Source organism: Schistocerca cancellata, chromosome 7, assembly GCF_023864275.1.
Source record: "Schistocerca cancellata isolate TAMUIC-IGC-003103 chromosome 7, iqSchCanc2.1, whole genome shotgun sequence".
NCBI lineage: Eukaryota > Metazoa > Arthropoda > Insecta > Orthoptera > Acrididae > Schistocerca > Schistocerca cancellata.
Window position 1 is genome coordinate 357766705 of NC_064632.1, and position 18274 is coordinate 357784978.

The window sequence follows — 18274 nt, forward strand, 5'->3', positions numbered from 1 at the left end:
ATTCTCGCACGTATTTGGAGTTGGGCTCCCCTCCCTTGTCTCCAGTTACGCGAAATCTGAGAACTTATAATAAACAGAAAATTCCTATCGTTGGCCAGTTTGATGCTTCCACTGCTTACAAGTCTGTTGTTCGGCCCCTCACGTTTTACGTGATGGATCGTGCGGGCACTGAAAATCTGTTCGGTTATGATGCTTTCCAGTTGTTTGGGTTCTCCATTGATGATGATGTGCACCTCATATCTGAGGATATTCCGAATCAACAGCTGGATGGATTGTGTTCTGAATTCTCGTCCGTGTTCTCTGCTGGTCTGGGACGTGCCAAGGATTTTGAAGCCCACATTACTCTTAAACCTACAGCTCACCCTAAGTTTTTCCGGGCACGCCCTATTCCGATGGCACTGCGGGCACCTGTCAAGGCTGAGATAGACAGGTTAACAGCTTCAGGGATTCTCCTTCCTGTTACCTCCAGCGAATGGGCATCGCCAATCGTGGTGGTTTCTAAACCCAACGGGAGTCTGCGATTGTGTGGCGATTTTAAAGCCACTGTCAACGCTCAGAGTCTCATTGACACTTATCCTCTTCCCCGTCCTGAGGAGTTATTTACCAAGCTTGCTGGGGGCCAGTTCTTTTCCAAACTTGACTTATCGGAGGCGTACCATCAGTTGCCGTTGGATGCGTCTTCCAAGGAATTTCTCGTCACCAACACTCCTTGTGGGTTGTATCAGTAACAGCGGTTACCATTTGGTGTCGCTAGCGCGCCGGCCATTTTTCAGCGGTTTTTGGAACAGCTCACGGCTTCCGTTCCTGGCTGCATCAACTACCTGGATGACATTGTTGTCAGGGGGGCCTCCACTGAGGAGCACCTTCGCAATTTGCGTTCATTATTTCGGGTTCTGCATTCGGCTGGGTTGAAGTGCAATCTGGACAAGTCACAGCTCTTCCAACCCTCCATTGTGTATCTTGGTTTCCACTTGTCCCGTGAAGGTATATGTCCTCTACGTCAGCACGTTGCGGCCATCACCACTCTCCCCCGGCCGTCTACGGTCAAAGAACTTCAGGCGTTTCTAGTCAAGATTGCTTATTATCACAAATTCATTCCATCCGCGGCGGCGGTGGCTCATCCTCTGCATCAGCTGTTACGCAAAAATGTACCTTTCTGTTGGTCCGACGAGTGTGAGCAAGCTTTTGTTCGCCTGAAGGCTCATTTGCAGTCGGCGCCTTGTCTTGCCACCTTCCGTCCGGGTCAGCACTTGGTTCTGGCGACTAACGCATCACAGTATGGCCTAGGGGCTGTTCTCGCCCATCGGTATGAGGATGGGTCGGAACGACCCATCGCCTATGCTTCAAAGAGCCTCAACGATGCCCAATGGCGTTACTCTCAAATCGAAAAGGAGGCGCTCGCTATCATTTATGCTCTAAAAAAGTTCAGCGTTTTTTTGTATGGTTCTAAGTTTCCCCTCATCATCGACCACAAGCCGCTGGTCTCTCTGTTCAGCCCTTCGGCGCCGCTTCCGGATAAGGCGGCTCACCGTCTGCAACGTTGGGCCTTATACTTGTCTCGTTTTCACTATGAGATTCACTATCGCCCCACGGCCCAGCACGCCAACGCTGACGCGTTGTCGCGTTTGCCGATGGGCCCCGACCCAGTTTTCGATCGAGATGAACTACTCTGTTTCCACATTGATGAGGAAGAACGTTGTGCGGTCGAGGGTTTTCCGCTTACAGGTTCGCAGATCGCGTCGGCGACTGCGCGGGACCCGGTCCTGCGTCAGGTGACCGGTTTTGTTCAACGGGGTTGGCCGGACAGGACCAAGGGCCGGGCATCGGATCCCCTTCGCAACTACCATGCCTTGCGCCTTCGTCTGTCTGTTCGTGAGGGTGTTGTTCTTCTGGCCACGGATGGCGCATCTCCACGGGTCGTGGTGCCAGCTTCTCTTCGCAAAGATGTTCTCAAACTGTTGCATGAAGGCCATTGGGGGATTTCTCGGACTAATTCCCTGGCCCGCAGGCATGTTTATTGGCCCGGTATTGATTCAGACATTGCCCACATGGTTGCTGCGTGTGGTCAGTTTGCTCAACAACTGGCTGCACCTCGTACAATGCCCTCTCCGTGGCCTGATCCGGCGCAGCCATGGGAACGGGTGCACGCTGACTTTGCCGGCCCCTTCCTCGGCACTTATTGGCTACTGTTGATTGACGCTTTCTCGAAGTTTCCGTTTGTGGTTCGATGTCCGTCGCCCACCACTGCGGCGATGACGCTGGCTTTGTCCAAAATTATTGCGCTAGAAGGTCTTCCCTCCACGATTGTCACGGACAACGGCCCTCAGTTCTCTTCGCAGGCCTTTCGTGATTTTTGTACTGGACAAGGGATTCTTCATGTTACAGCACCGCCCTTCCATCCCCAATCGAATGGGGAGGTCGAGCGCCTTGTCCGCACTTTCAAAAGCCAGATGAAAAAATTCCTTACTGATTTTTCTACCGATGACACTCTGTTGCAATTTCTGAGTTCTTATCGCTTCACGCCTCTGGGTGATCGCAGCCCTGCTGAACTCTTGCATGGCCGCCAACCGCGCACACTACTGCACCTGCTTCACTCTGTCAGGCCTAGTACTGTGTCCCCTCGTGCGGGAAAATAATCTGTGGGCGCCGACGTGTGGGCACGAGGGTATGGATCTCGCCCTAAATGGATTCCAGGGGTGGTCAAGGCTCTTCGCGGGCACCGGCTTTGTGAAATACGTACGGACGACGGCATGGTTGTTCGTCATTACGACCAGATGCGCCCACGAGTGGTGGCCACGCCGGTGCCACCGCCCCTTCTTTCGCCTCCACCAGCCCGAGAAGCCAGTCCTGTCGCTGCTGCCGAACTCCCATGCGTGTCGCTGCAGCCAACGTCGCTGCCGCTTCCGAGTACGCCAGAACCAGCCCCAGTCGCGACGCCGCCTTCTCCGGGACCCATCTGGCTGGAGCACACCCCCAGGTCCACGACACCTATGGATGCTGCTCCGGAGTTTTCACCCATCATCTCGTCCAGGAGGCACGTTCCACGCACAGGCTTCCGTCCTGGACATTTTTCGACCATATTCTCATGTTTCTCCGCGGGATCTTCTCGGGGTCTCCCAAGAGGCCATGGATGTCTCCGCATTGTCCGTGTCTCCAAGAAAGTGAGAGTTTTTTTTTCAAGGGGGGAAAAGTGTTGTGACAGTGCCACGAGATTTAAAAGTGCCGCTACGTCAGTACACAAACACGGCGATAGAGGCGCTCCGCAGCTCAGCTGAGCGCGGGAGCGCCACCTGGCTATGAACGGCGCCAGCCGCATGTCACGGCACGGCAGTGGAGTGACAGCTACGGAGTTGGTAGCATGAAACCCACTATTGTTTCTATGTTTGTATATCCACGCAATTTATTAGTGAATTAAAGGTTATAACATCTTCTTAATGTTTTTCACAAATTTACAGGGAAAAAAATCAGCTTTGCCATTTCTGAGTAACTGTACTGGATACAAATAAGCAATGAATGTGCAGCAGAATTGGTATGTATGAGACTGATAACCTGTGCACTTCATGGGTCATTGGTTCAAGTCACCACTTAGTCATCCCCCCCCCCCCCCCCCAAAAAAAAAAAAATCCCGTCTGAAATACCTGCATCTCATAATTGTAAAAATCATCATCATTTTTTATGAATAATGCAAGACATCTTGTTTCTAATTACATATTGCATTCAAAATTCCTGCTTTCATTTCAAATATAAATTCTTAATTATCGATATTTTATGAAAGACTGTTAATAAAGATTGCTTAAATTACGAAAACATAACAGCTTAATTTTTTAGGGCAAAAATGAAAAACCAAATTCTCTTTATTTGGACTATGTCCATTGTTTTATATCATAGATGTAGTCTCACAATAAGAACCGAACAAAACTGATCTGGAGCCAAGTTAAGGGACTTGTCACAAGAAATAACAAGACTGTGAAGCTGCCAAACGTACTGGAACTAACACATTCAGCTTTTTCATGTCACTTCTGAACGCTGGCGAGATATAGAATGGCACATTATACAAAAAGAGAAAAAAATGCAGCACCTGAAAGTTTTTGTGGACTCTGTTATTGATTAACTCATTATCAACATAACACATGACAGTTCCAGAACTGAAATGTATATCTCAGATTCAGATAAGAAAGGAGCTGAGAGATTATCAGACAACTGACTGTAATTAACACCTCCAGAGGCTTCAGTATTCAACAGTAAGGTGAAATCCCTACAATATGCTTCAGCATCATACATAGCCACACAGAAAAATTACCCTTTGTTTAAGTTAGGAATTTTGATCACTCTTGTTTGTAATTAGAATACTATGTTAGGTGAGAACAAGAGCATTTTATGCTCTCCATCTGGTCGCCTAAAAACTGAGCCTAGGTGCTGGAGTTTTACCGAATATTATTTCATTCACTTTAAAAATTAAATGACATTTGAAGCAATATTGTTTCTCTGCTCATCTCTTTTTATGTATGGACTGCAACTGTTCATATCATTGCAGGTTAGTTGGACCAGCTGGCTGGCCAGTGCTGTCAAAGTTTAATACATTGGTACAGCTGTTGTCCTACATTATCGCTCAGTCTATGTGCGTGTAACACAGCATAAAATGTATCCTTATAATTTTACTTGACTGTGCTGGACACAGCTTGGCTTCCGCTCCACGTGAAACGAAATCCAGTGAGATTCAATCAAACATGGGAGAACACATGGCATAATGTTTACATCAGTTTTATTCTTACAATGAACAGAGTATGGTGTCCTTCAATTACATACACAGCTCAGTGTTTGGCAATATCATATCAAAATGACATAGAACAACTGCCACAGGCAATTTATTGGTTACGAAAGATTACTACAGTAGCAGCCATGACAGTCAGTTGTTGTTGACAAAAACAATTGTGGTATTCACTGGAAGCTCATATTTTTACTCTAAATTGACACGGCAAGAAGACTGAGAACATTATATATAGTAATATCATACAGTTAATTCAGAAGAATTTGATAATGAAAAGTCCTGAGTGGATTATAAATACTGGAAAGTTATTATTAGAATAATAAATCATTTGGAGTATTTGTTATCAGCTTTTAAAATGTACCTGTTTTCCTGCCAATGCTCTCTGGAATTCTCTATGTTTGGCAAGACGGGTCTTAATTTTTTCAGGATCATTGCCAGCAGCAACATCCTCTGCAAGCTCATCTAAATTTCTTTCTGTATCTTCCAGCCATGTCATCAGTGCAGACCTAAAACCACATTATTCATCACTGTAACCTAATTTTAAAAACTGCAGAAAAATTGTGTCTTAATATTGTTGAAAAAGACATTTTCACTTTTCTTGATGTAAAAATCATTATACAAAACCAAATAAATTTTTATAAATGCATGTGTTACTAAAACACAAACCCTAGTCACCACTGTACACGTAGTTATGAAAAATGAAAGTATCAATTGGAAAGGAGGATTGAGAGTTTCAAATAGTGTCTTAATCGACTTTTACATTGTAAAAAAAAAAAACACACACACACACACACACACACACACACACACACACACTCACACACACACACACACACACACACAGAGAGATAGAGAGGGGGGGGGGGGGTGCTGTGAGGGGGGAAGAGCATCTAATGGTCAAAGTGACAAAATATGAGGTAAAAAAAAAGGTAATCAACCTCTGGACAGGAAGTTCCATCACCATCAAACACCAACAACCAATGGAGAAGGCACAGAAAGACTTAATAAGGGGGGACTACTTCAGTTTCTTACTGGATGGAGATTCTTACCAGCCATCATGGAATTCACGGGCCTCTTTATATCCAAGGTCCAGAGCTCTTGTGCGCTCAGCTGATTTAGAAACAACTCGTTCCCATCGATGCTGAACTGAAATTAGCAGATTTTTTATGAGGATCACATCCTGTTTCTGACTGAAATACTTCAGGTGAGTTCCTTTCTTGTCCAGATTCAACATAGTTTCGCGGCGAACTCCCACTTCTTTCTGGAATGCTTTGTGCTCTTCTATCTGCCCCAATATTGTTTCCATAACACGTGACACAGGTTTTAAGCCACCCAGTGTCTTTTCTGCATTTGTCAGCCAGTCCACAAATGACTGTAATGGAGATAGAAACGATCATCATCAGAAAGGATTTCACAACACACAACGAAAAACTGACAAAATCAGCCTATCATTGTTGCAATCAATTTTATGTAAAACAACATACCTGTAATGCATCATGGAATTCAGTTGCCTCCTTCAGTGCAATTTCTAATTTTATCTTCTTATCATTGGCACGAGCAGTAACACTGTCCCAGCGTGTCTTTAGTGTCTTCAGATTGTGCTGAAGATGTCCTGTGTTTGCACCAGATTTCTTCAAGTACTCATTGCCTTGTTGTAGTACAGTCTCAACCTTTGGTCTATTCTGTTCCAATTCATTAAATACTTCCTGTGGGTGAATTCAAACAATATTGAATTAGTTATGGAAAATGAATATTTGCCTGTTAAATCTCAAGATACCATTGTGAAGTCAGTTACATGATGGTTTTACTTACTTTATTTTTTAACATTATCAGATATACTGGTTAACTGTTTCCAAGAGCTTTGCATATACACCAGGAAATATAACTGTGCGTTCTTGCTGATCTGTCTATTTTCTCTGGACCTTTCTAGTCAACTAAATTTAGAATTCTTATACATGCACCTCAATCATCAACGATAACTCTACTTAATACCCATTTGTTTACACATTCTATATCTGGCATTAATATTTCTGTACTCAATTTTAACTACACATTGCACACATCATATGTTATAATCAAATTACAAGCAACCTGTATCATATTGAACACAGAAAGCAATGAGAGGATGACTTTATTTCAAATTAAGATTTTTATGAAGCTGTCAAGATTTTACTACGCATAGCAGAGAAACCTCCAATAAAGATGTAAGTATTGGGAAGTCTTTTTTTGAAGATATTTGGAGTGTAGCCTTATGCTGAAATGAAAAATCGATGAGATGCAATTCAAACAAGAAGAGAAAAGAAGCTTTTGAAATGTGGTGCACAAGAAAAGCGCACGCACGCACACACACACACACACACACACACACACACACACACACAGACAGAGAGAGAGAGAGAGAGAGAGAGAGAGAGAGAGATTTCTTCTTACATAAACAACATGGAAACCAGCATAATATGCACTAACACTCAGTTTCAAGAGTTTATTAACAACTGAAAATCTACCTCATTTCTACAATCAAGTCTTTTCTCCATGTGTTGGCCATTACATTTTTATGTGTTTGGTAACTGTATTAATGCTTTTAGCACTAAGTACAATCTAATTACAACACAAAACTATGATGAAAAATGCCTGTGTCAATCAAATTGAGCTGCCATTATTTTACCCTATTTTTCCAATGGAGCAGAAGATTTTGGTACATCTCTGTCACCAACACAAAGGAAAATCCAAAGATCAATATCACTGGCTTATTTTTATTAACAATGCCAAGAAGCATCTCTTACTAACTGCGGTGATAGTGCTACAGCTGCCAAGTTTGAAAGACATTTTGTCATCATGAAGCAAGAAGCTCAAACGTGTACAATTTTTACACTAATATGAAATCTAGTTCAAATGAAGAGGAATTTGCTGGTTTAGCAGAGAGAATAATGGATTTCAAAATATCTCTTGCAAATGATGATCCACCCATTTAAACTTAAGATGACCTGTACGCATCAAAAATAAATGACAACAGTATGATGTGTACTTCAGCTAACCACGCATTTATTGGAACACGGATTTTATTTTTAAAGCAGAATTCCCACAGTTCAAAACTTTTGATCAATAAATAAATCCTGCATATGTGTCGGGCATAGCTTATCAAGACTTGCTTCCAGGTGACATACTTCCAAATATCTTACATACAGTATTTGCACATTAAACAAGTTCCAATAGGAACTAAAGTCAATGTCTAAAAATTTCTTCTCAAAAAACATCACTAAATTATTCTGTTGTCTCAAAGTAGGTGTTTTAATAATGCACACTTCATGATACTATAACCAACAGTATTACTAGCAAATGAAAAATAAAAGTTTGTATGTTTAACTGAATTTTCTGTTGGTACTTGGTAGAACATAACGAAAGTATTCTATAAGAAATACTTTCCTAATATTTTCATAAATTTCGCAAAGTGACAGGAGAGTCTTTATTATTTATTATTTATTATTGTTTGTAGCTTTTAGCACATGATATTGTAATGCAATTTCTATAGAGTTCCGCAAATTATTATAAAATTGCACACAGAGAAGAGTGTAAACTGTATATTCTATATAAACACAGCATGAAGCACACATCTCTTATCTTTTCTCTGCAGCACAGTAACCAACAACTAACAGTATCATCCAGTCATAATTTTGAATGTGTGAACAAGTTGAGAAAGGTTATTCATACACACAAATACCCACAGTGCTAAACAAAACTCACACGCAACTATGGACTCGCATTCACAATGACTTGGAAAAACATGAATGGCTGCTAACATGCAAGTTTTTTTTTTTCGCCATTAATATGGCTAGCAATACCACAGTTTGTTTTAACGACTGACATAATGCAGACACATTCTGCACCGTAAAAAATATTTACAATAACCAAACTGATCAAAAATGTCTGACATTTTAATCTCATTTACAGCTTAACTGTCTTTTGCAGCCATGTGAAACACTACATAAAAATTATGTATAGTTTATACTTACCATAAACCTTTCAAGCTGTTCTGACGCAGTTTCAGGTAGACCACCGACAGGTTTAGATGCAGCAATGGCTGCGTCAACATCACCTAGCCACGAGAGCAGATCTTGCAGTTCTGCGCTGAACTGCTGAGCCTCTCTTAGTGCCTCCTCTAACTCACGTTGTCTCTCAGCTGCTCGGTCCAGCAGATCACGCCACTTGCGATTTAGCTGTGACAACCTCTCCTGAGTAGCACCTGCTTCAGCTGAACCTTGCCCTTGCTCAATCAGTTGTCGGCCTGCATCATTCAAGGTGTCAACACTCGTCTGGTGTGCCTGGATATCATTCACCAATACCTAGAAAGATGAACCACAAACAACATAACTTTTTTGTTTCTTATAGTGAAAAAAAAAAAACACACTAAGAAATATTGGCTTTTATATGTAAAGGAAAAAGAGATGAAGAGGCATTAGCACGAATGAGTGAATAGATCACTAAACCTACTTTCTATAATTTTGGAAAATATGTTAGGTAGGGCTGGGTGCAAGTTGAAGTTTTTGTTGTGCAGACTGATGTTAATGCTTCCACTGGAGTGGAACTGAACTGGAGAGAATAAAAAAAGGGGTCAAAGGAACACCAAAGATTAAATAGCCATTAAGAGCACAAGCTTTGATCAATGCAAGAAGGGGAAGGAAATTTGCCATGGTTGTTTAAAAGGACCTATCCTGGCATTCGCCTGAAGAGATTTTGGGGCAGTGATTTGAGCCCTGGCACCCTGAAATGCAAGTCTGGTTCCTGACCTAGTTGTCGCATGGTATGAGTTCTGGAAAAACATATTACATGTATGGGGTCTTTTTTTGTCCCAAAGCGACTCTAGCAACAATATGGCAATAAAGAGTAAAATATTTTCGCAAAAATAGTAATGAATTATTGTGAGACCCATATACATGGTAGAAATTATAATTCCATTGTTGCATGCTATAATTAAGTTGCATGCTATAATTAAGTTGCAAGCTTGTAAAAAAACTGTCAGTGGAAATGACCCTACCACTCCCCCTCAGGTGATCAACTAAATCATGTACCACTTGTTTCTCATGCTTTATGTCACTTAATTCAGCAGATTTCCCTGTATACAGTTGTGCATTTATGAGATAATTCATCTCACACACTACAGCAACACACACTTTTATCCTGCACTGTTCAGGTTTGGAAAGAAGGTACATCTTGAATGCAAACTGTCCCCTGAAAGTTCAGAGGTACTCAGCAACTGTAATGTGACACCCAGAGACTTAAGATGAAATGCATGCATCAATTAACATTTCAAACACAGCCCGTACAGGTCCAGCAAGTTTATCATTATCAGTTACCTTTCAAGTATATCACTGAGCCTGAAGGGCATCAGAATACCACGAAATCCTGAAAAGCTCACCGTGGATTGAGAAATGGGTAAGCCGTACTCATCGAAATTCGCTTAAAGGTTTCCCACATGCCTTGTGTAAACCAGTTATTAGTAGACCAAAAAATGCCTGTAGTTCTGTAGAGTCAAGTTCAATCCAGCATTCAAGATATCGGTATAGAATTTTACTGTCTTCTGTATGATTATTGGTATGCATTACTATTAACACTCTGCACATGATTGGTGATAGACGGCATCCTCAAAGTCTGCTTGCACATGTTGCTTGCAAATGTCAGGTGGTACTATGTCACATATCTGTTCTCTTCTAGATAGAGGAGTTGGCACACTAGTTTTCTGAATACCATTATCATCAACTTCACATTCATTAACACCCACCTCATCTCTGACCTGTATATCGTCCTGTCACATTTACATCAGCATCACTCCCATCTCCATTTCCAAGAATTGATCTGTTATCACTATCATTCTTACATATATCTGCTAAAACCTGCTCAAACCCACAGCCCCTTCCAAAGCATATACCAGTATAAATAATATACCAGTATAAATAATATACAATACCATGACTTATTTCAACACATTACAATTCCTAACTGTGAATTTGTTCCAACCATGCACGTCTATGTATTTTGTACAAATTGGTTGGCTGAGAAGGTACATTGTTGCCACGTTTTTATTTTTGTAATAAAGGTGACATATAACATTGAAAATCACATATTGTACACTTCGGGTATTTTCTAATCCCATTGGAAAAATTTCAAATTATTGTACTACAAACCCATGATACTACCACAAATCTTTTGCCCAGTTATAATAAAAAAATCCATAAAATGCATCTCTCTGGAGGATGAGAACGCTACATTCATGTTAAAACTACAAAAGATTATCAGGTTGATAGGGGGAGAGTAGGAATAATATTTCACCAGAGGCCAGCTGAACAGAATGTGAAGAGTAGAAAAATACGAAGAGGGTATTAAGCTAAATAATTTTCAGGTAGCCTTTTCTTTTAACTTTATGTCAACACTTTCTCCAGCTGGATTTACAATTTAAATTGCTAAGATGCTTTCTACATGCACATTTCAAACTATCTTTTCTCACTCAAACCATCTTTAACACCAATGCCACAAACAATTCATGAATCACTTCACTCACATCCAAGGACAACTTTGTGGATTCATTCAATTCTCAGTGACTACTTGAAATCTGTCTCTAATATTGTGCTCCGAAAGTAGGTCTCAAACAGTGAAATGATGTGCAGCACCAGTAAAGGACCAGAAAATTATTGCTCATTATCATAAGTGAAAGAGCAACATGCAGTTTCTACGCCAAACTTAAACTTGCTCAGACACAGTAGCCATCCAACACGGATGAGCTATCAGAAAATTGCAATATTAATGTGTGACAACTTGTACAGACTTGCCACACAGTATTAATATCAAAATTCCATTCACATAAAAAAAAGTAAACGAAGTAAATATAAGGCAACATCAATTTATTAAGCAAAAAAATAGAGTACAGCATCTGTATGACTGGTCTTACAGACGGAGTCCTGAGATGACAATACTGGACAGGTGAATTCTTGCTTAAATCAAAGATGAAACATAGCACTGTTTTTCACTATTTTTCTTTCTGGCTCACAATCAGGACAAGCTGGTTGTGTGTGTGTGTGAAATCTTATGGGACTTAACTGATAAGCGCATCAGTTCCTAAGCTTACACACTACCTAACCTAAATTATCCCAAGGACGGACGGACACACACACACACACACACACACGAGGGAGGACTCACACCTCCGCCGGAATCAGCCACACAGTCCATGAGTGCAGCGCCTTAGACCGCTCGGCTAACCCCGTGCGGCTAAGCTGGTTGATTCAGTCATTTTTATTATGCTGCTATTGTCTTATGTTTAAGAGTGGATCTGTTTCACTAATTCTAATATCAACATAGTCCACAAGAAACATTAGTAATCATCACACTATTATCTTAGCTTACATAAACTGGACAAATTAAAATGTCAGAACAATATTTTCTGTCAGGGAACCAAACTATATGATAAATTGTCCAAGTAAATAAATGAGGTAACTAATACATACACGTTTAAAAGGCAGTTAAGGCATCTCTCTTAAACAATATGCACTGTACAGCATACAATTACCTAAATAATCAAAAAGGTTAAGATCGGTAAATATAAAGAAAATCTGTCCTTATAGTGAGGGCAACCATATCCGAGTGCATTGATTTGCATTTTTTTTATGCTCATAATAAACAAACATTCCATAAGGTTTTGATTTGTTAATTCAAACCTCAGTTTTCACTCAGATTGCTAAAGGATGCTGTGGACCTATACCCCTGCTCAGAACTACATCGACTCAGATAAATCCAGGGGAATTGTTGATTCAAGAACATACTAATGAATGTTATTCAGAGGCTGGGTATCAACATGGTCCTGACCTCAAACAAAACGGTGTGTGTGTGTGTGTGTGTGTGTGTGTGTGTGTGTGTGTGTGTGTGAGTGAGTGAGTGAGTGTATGTGTGTGTGTTGTGATAGAATAAATATTGCAAACTTAGTTCTGAAATCAACTATATCTGTAAGTAATTATGCACCTGTATGTTTGCTTATCTTTTAATTACATTTTATTGCTGTGTCAAGCTGTCATTTCTAGTATCATTGTACAATTATGTGTAGATTCACAAACTACTAAGCAACTAAGAGTCTTAATCCTTTTGCTGCTGTAGGCATGTATACATGTCCTGCTATGCTATTCCCCAGGCATCGTGGACATGTGTAAGTGCGCCGCTTGGGTTTTCCCACAGTGCTATGGATATCTGAATGCATCGTGAGCTGCCACTCTCTCACTGCTGCAAATGAGTTGCTTTCATATTTCAGTGAATACAAAAGTTTTAAGTCATTTAAAAAAAGAAACACACACAAAACTGCGGTCTCAGCCAACCGAGATCACACGAAGTGTGAGTAGCAACTTTCCTTTTCACAATGTTATTAAATTCCATTCTGAATTTCCGATTGTTTGATATGTGCCTCATTCGATGATACCATTTGCAAATAGCCTCATTTCAATATCCTGAATCATTTTAAGATATCTTATCTACATTTCATGTACTGTAATGCATGTGTTAAAACAGGGTGGATACGTTCCAGGACAAAACACGAAATTTGGGAAAAACCCAGGAATATTTTTATCCAGGAGAAAACCGGGAATTTTTTGTAATTCTGGAAATTTTTCATTGTTTTAGTCTTTAGTTAAATTTTTGTATTTGACTTAAGAACTGATAGTCTAACAAAGAATTTTACAGTATTCTGCTACTGCAGCAATAAAACATAAATGAGAGAATAAAACTTAAGTTGCAAAGGAAATGTGCCATTTACAACAACAAAACACAGTGCACACACAAGTGCCTGCCAAAAGCAAAATGTGTCAGATGCTTTAGGACAAAGACTATGGAATACTTAATAACATCTGATGAGTGTGGCATCACAACTGTTTACATTAAGTTTGTTCACCAGGGGACTCATGCGCATGCGCACTTGAGCTGTGTATGAGCAGTATTTTCTCCTGCTTGTGGCTGCAGCAGTAGCAAGAGGCAGTCTCACAACCCAGGAAAATGTTTTTGGCGCATCCAAGCTGCCAGATTCGCGCATGCACAGAGAATGTCTGGGTTGTGGTGGGGTGGGTGATAGTGACCTGTGTTTATGTTTAGTGTGTTTACTGTTTCCTTTTTGTTTACAGTTCAAAACAAAATGGATTTCTGTGATTGGAAACTATCAACTGAATTAAAATACATTCAACATTCACATAATTACAGAAAGCTAAAATATGTTATTGGTTTCAGTTGTCTAATTTTCTTTCCATGTTTTTGGTAGTCAAGCATTAATTGCCTTGCACAATAATGAAGTTATTTTTGGCGGTCTGCTAAATAAATGTGGCTTTTATTAATCTTTTCCGCAGATGCAGTCAATTTATAAGAAACTGAAGTATTTCATTCCAAATTATTGGCTAGTTTCAACGGTTTACTCAATTTCAAGTGCACATTTTCGTCTTCTGGCATATATGGTATTATGCCACAAAAAAGAACCAAACATGAGACAATACAGTACTGGTACTCCAAGAAAATTTACATTCTCAAAAGCACACTGAAAAGCTTAATATCTGGTTGGTGCTGACTTCATTGTGAATCTGGACATATGAACATGTCCTTTAAGCTGAATTATGCATTTTAGTACGGTTTACGAAATTCCCATGCTCTTCGAGTATCCTCTGATGTCCTATTTCTTTTATGATGTCATGTAATATCTCTTAATGCTATATGTGCACAAACATACGGGCTTCTTAAGACATCTTAGCTGCCCATGCACAGTAACGCCTGTTTTCTGGCGCACTCTGGCACCTACTGAAACGAACCCATGTCTAAGAGATCGCAGGAAAATATTGCAAATGATTCTTTGAAAAGCATTATTTTCAAACGAAATTTCCTTTTATGCAAGATGTATTATGTTACGTTTCAGAATGTGTAATGATTTTCTTAAATCACAGCTTAGCTTTTCTTGTGCTATACTATGTACATTCATTTAAACCATTAACTTTTCTTGTTTCTGTGTTCACGCTACTTAAAAGTGATGCTATTATTAGCTGATGACATCACATGTCCTATGCTCTGAATATCTGCTGTCACTGACTGGTGAAATCAGTGAAATAAGCTATGATTAGCTTCCAAAAGCGCATTGCAATCTCTCTTTCAATACATCGGAAACTAACATGCTGTGTATGGTGGAATTCGAATTTATATTTTCATAATATGGAAATATGCAGCGTATGGTAATATGATAATATGCAGCATACATGCTGTTACATATCAAAAATCTTTGCAAAATGCACCCCCCTTCCACCCCCTCTTTCCGAGTTTCGTTTTATAAAGTGCTGGGAAGTTCAATGCTAGTGTATAAAACCTTTACCATTCAAAGGATTTATAGATTTACGGCTCTGAAGGAAAGTACGTTGTTGCTCATCATGGAAAAAGTGTATTTTCACCTTGTAAGAAGTGAATTTTCACGTGAGAAAAAGTGGTTTTTAACCAGGAGATCGCGAATTTTTTTTTATTTTTTATTTTATTTATTTTTTTTTTTTTTTACACACCTTGTAAAATCAACCACACACGAAGTTTACGCAATGGGATTTTACCGCTGTGAACACTTTTAAATTTTGTACAATGTTTTACTTAATTTGATGCAATACACTAAGTATTACATAATAAAAAGAACCTCAGTTCTTTATCGAGTGAATATATCAGACTGTAAGACATGCAAAGATAAAAAATTTGACCTAACAGTTTTCAAACAGTCATGTGATAAGTATTTGACATCAGCTGGAATGCCATCTCTAAGCACAGATACCAGCATTTGACGAGCAGTACAGCCATAATGAAAGCTGCCTCAGCAAGGGACGCAAACAGCAGTATGTCTGCAGCAGTGAAAGGGTTAATCCCTGTGTCACTGTCAGCAACTAAGACCTTATTAATGAAAAACAGAATATATCATTGATATTCCCTAACGACAATGAGATTCTAGACTGCAAACAACTATAACGCTGTACAGCTGAGTGGTGAGCAGAAAATTCAATTTTTTATGCCACACTTATGTACTCTTTGTGTTACAATATAATTTGTAAATTAGCTATTGATGATAACATTATACTGACCTTTAGCTTAGCAAGCTCAACCTCTAGTGCTTGAGGGTCCCCAGCATGAGGTTTCAATTCAGTAAGTGTATTATCAGTCTTATCAATCCAAACCAGAAGCTCTGCCAGTGCATGCTGGAATTGACCCAGCCGCAACAGAGCATTCTCCAACTGGCGCTGGCGCTCCACGACACCCCTCAGTAATTCATCCCATCGGACATTGACAGCTGACAGAGGCTCCTTTATTGCAGCTGCCTGCTCTGCACTAGTCCGTTCTGTTAGTTCTTGTGCTTGCCTAAAAATTAGATCAATATTTAGAAATCTTAATTATCACTCACTCTTTTAACCTATTTTTCTCCAAGAGAAATTATCAAATTCATTAATTTTATTTTGTAATAGGGCACAAAAAATGTTTATAGCATACATTACATGTAAAAGAAGTATGTTCCCTACTGCTTAGAAATGAAAATGAAATAATATGTGAATACATGGTGTCTGTTCTTTTAGACATGTCCAAAAGAACAAACATCATGCATCATATAATTTATGGGCCTTGACGGGCAGTGAATCCACTACCTTCAGTGCAGGTGTACAAATGTGTTTTTCCTCCTGTGGGAATCTCAAAGTAGCCAGCATGGAGGACATGGGCAGGGACTGCGGATAGGCAGTGCCAGATGGAAACGTGGCTTGGCCAGGAGGTGTGCTGAGATATTCCGCACAACTGTGATAAACACTGTGTCTGGATGGCGCATTAGTTAACGCGACTGCCAACTAAGCAGGCGATTCTGGGTTCGAACCCCGGTCCAGCACACAATTTGATTCACTGTTGCTGGTTCTGCTTAAAATCCTCATGCAGCTGACGTCAACAGTTCCTTCCCTTACCTCTCCTTTATTCCCTGTTCCATCTTCCGTTTACAGAAAAAGAAATGCTACAAGTACTAATCAGGGAATTTATTCTGTTAAATACATTGTCCCATAAATATTTCCAAAAGATTGGGGAAGGGAGGTGGGGGGGGGGTGTAGGAGACTAATAATAGGCTGACTTCACAATTTCACAGCAAAACTAATTAATAAATACCACAGCCTTTCGCATGTCATATACTATTTTGTTGGACATGCAAAATTTACAATATCTGTCATGCAACATTAACAAATTCTTCAATGATGAATGTAAATATTTCAGAGCATTTTAACGACTGAATATTAAAGCTTTAATATTTTACAGCCATGTCATGTATAAGTCTATGCACTCACTTAGCATAAAGCAGAAGCTAGGGACGCAGTATGTGATACAACTGAAATAAAGTCATAAACAAACGGATTTCAGTTATTTGGAACACTATTTTATTAACACTGGAAAATCCAGGATGGAATAATGACAATATAAACGATAGATTGCTACTCACCATATAGTGGAGATGTTGAATCGCAGATATGCAAAACAAAAAGATTGTCAAACAAGCAATCTATCAGCTAAAGAGGCCTTCATCTGAATTAGACCCCCCCCCAAAAAAAAACACACACACACACACACACACAAAAACGCCTTTTTGGCCGAAAGCTTACTTGCTCAATAGGCTTTTTGCTGTACATATCTGCTACTCACCATCTCTGCTATATGGTGAGTAGCAATGTATCTTTTTCATAATACTGTCATTATTTTATTAATGTTGTATTTACTGTACAATAAATGTGAAGCAACTATACAAGGTTTACAAGCAGAATTTATTATTAAAACAAGCAATCACAGGCCAAATGTTCCAAAATGAAAGTGGAAACAACGTGAAATTTTGAAGAAAATAAGACTGGCAGGTTAATGATGAATAGTCTTACTCACAGTAAGGCGAATAAAAGATGCAGCACTTGCTCAGATGGAAAAGAAACCTTACAGAGTTACTTGTAGTTTACTTAAGGGACCATTTGGCATCCATCTGTTGTGATCTTAAATCAGAATGGTTACGTGGACATTCAAGCCCACTCTTTCCAAACATGAGCCCCAAGGCTTTATATTTACCACCTCACTCAGTACTACTGAGACCTGAAGGCAGGTAAAGTGAGCGACCAACAAGGCATATGAATAAGATTGAAACTGTCGCTAATCTTTGTCGGAATTCAGTAACAAAAACATATATGATCACCACTATGTTGTGCTGGCCAGCTTCATGGACCCATTGCTGCCATGTGTGTTTCATGTATTTTTGACAGTTAACTCCAAGGGAAGACACTGCTCAATGTCTTAATAACACAATGAGCAGGCACCTTTAGTGTTCCCACTATTTTTACCCACCTATAACTTCCTAGTGTTGTATTAAGTTAGATAAAACAAAAAACCACTTCTCCAGAATTTAACAGAAACAGGAATATTTTGATAAAGAAGAGCAGACATTAATGTGAAAATAAAGGAACATTTAAA

At 39.9% G+C, this 18274-nt stretch overlaps 1 protein-coding gene across 1 annotated transcript in view; it reads right to left on the reverse strand.

The window, feature by feature from the left end:
* The window catches only part of LOC126092273 (microtubule-actin cross-linking factor 1), a 497641-nt gene that overhangs the window by 89185 nt on the left and 390182 nt on the right, over positions 1-18274 (reverse strand). Inside the window, exons 74-78 of the mRNA XM_049907790.1 lie at positions 15883-16156; positions 8779-9108; positions 6253-6474; positions 5818-6140; positions 5130-5274 (exon numbers count right to left, since the gene is read on the reverse strand). Coding sequence (XP_049763747.1) covers positions 5130-5274; positions 5818-6140; positions 6253-6474; positions 8779-9108; positions 15883-16156 — 1294 coding nt within the window. The remainder of the gene's footprint in view (positions 1-5129; positions 5275-5817; positions 6141-6252; positions 6475-8778; positions 9109-15882; positions 16157-18274) is intronic.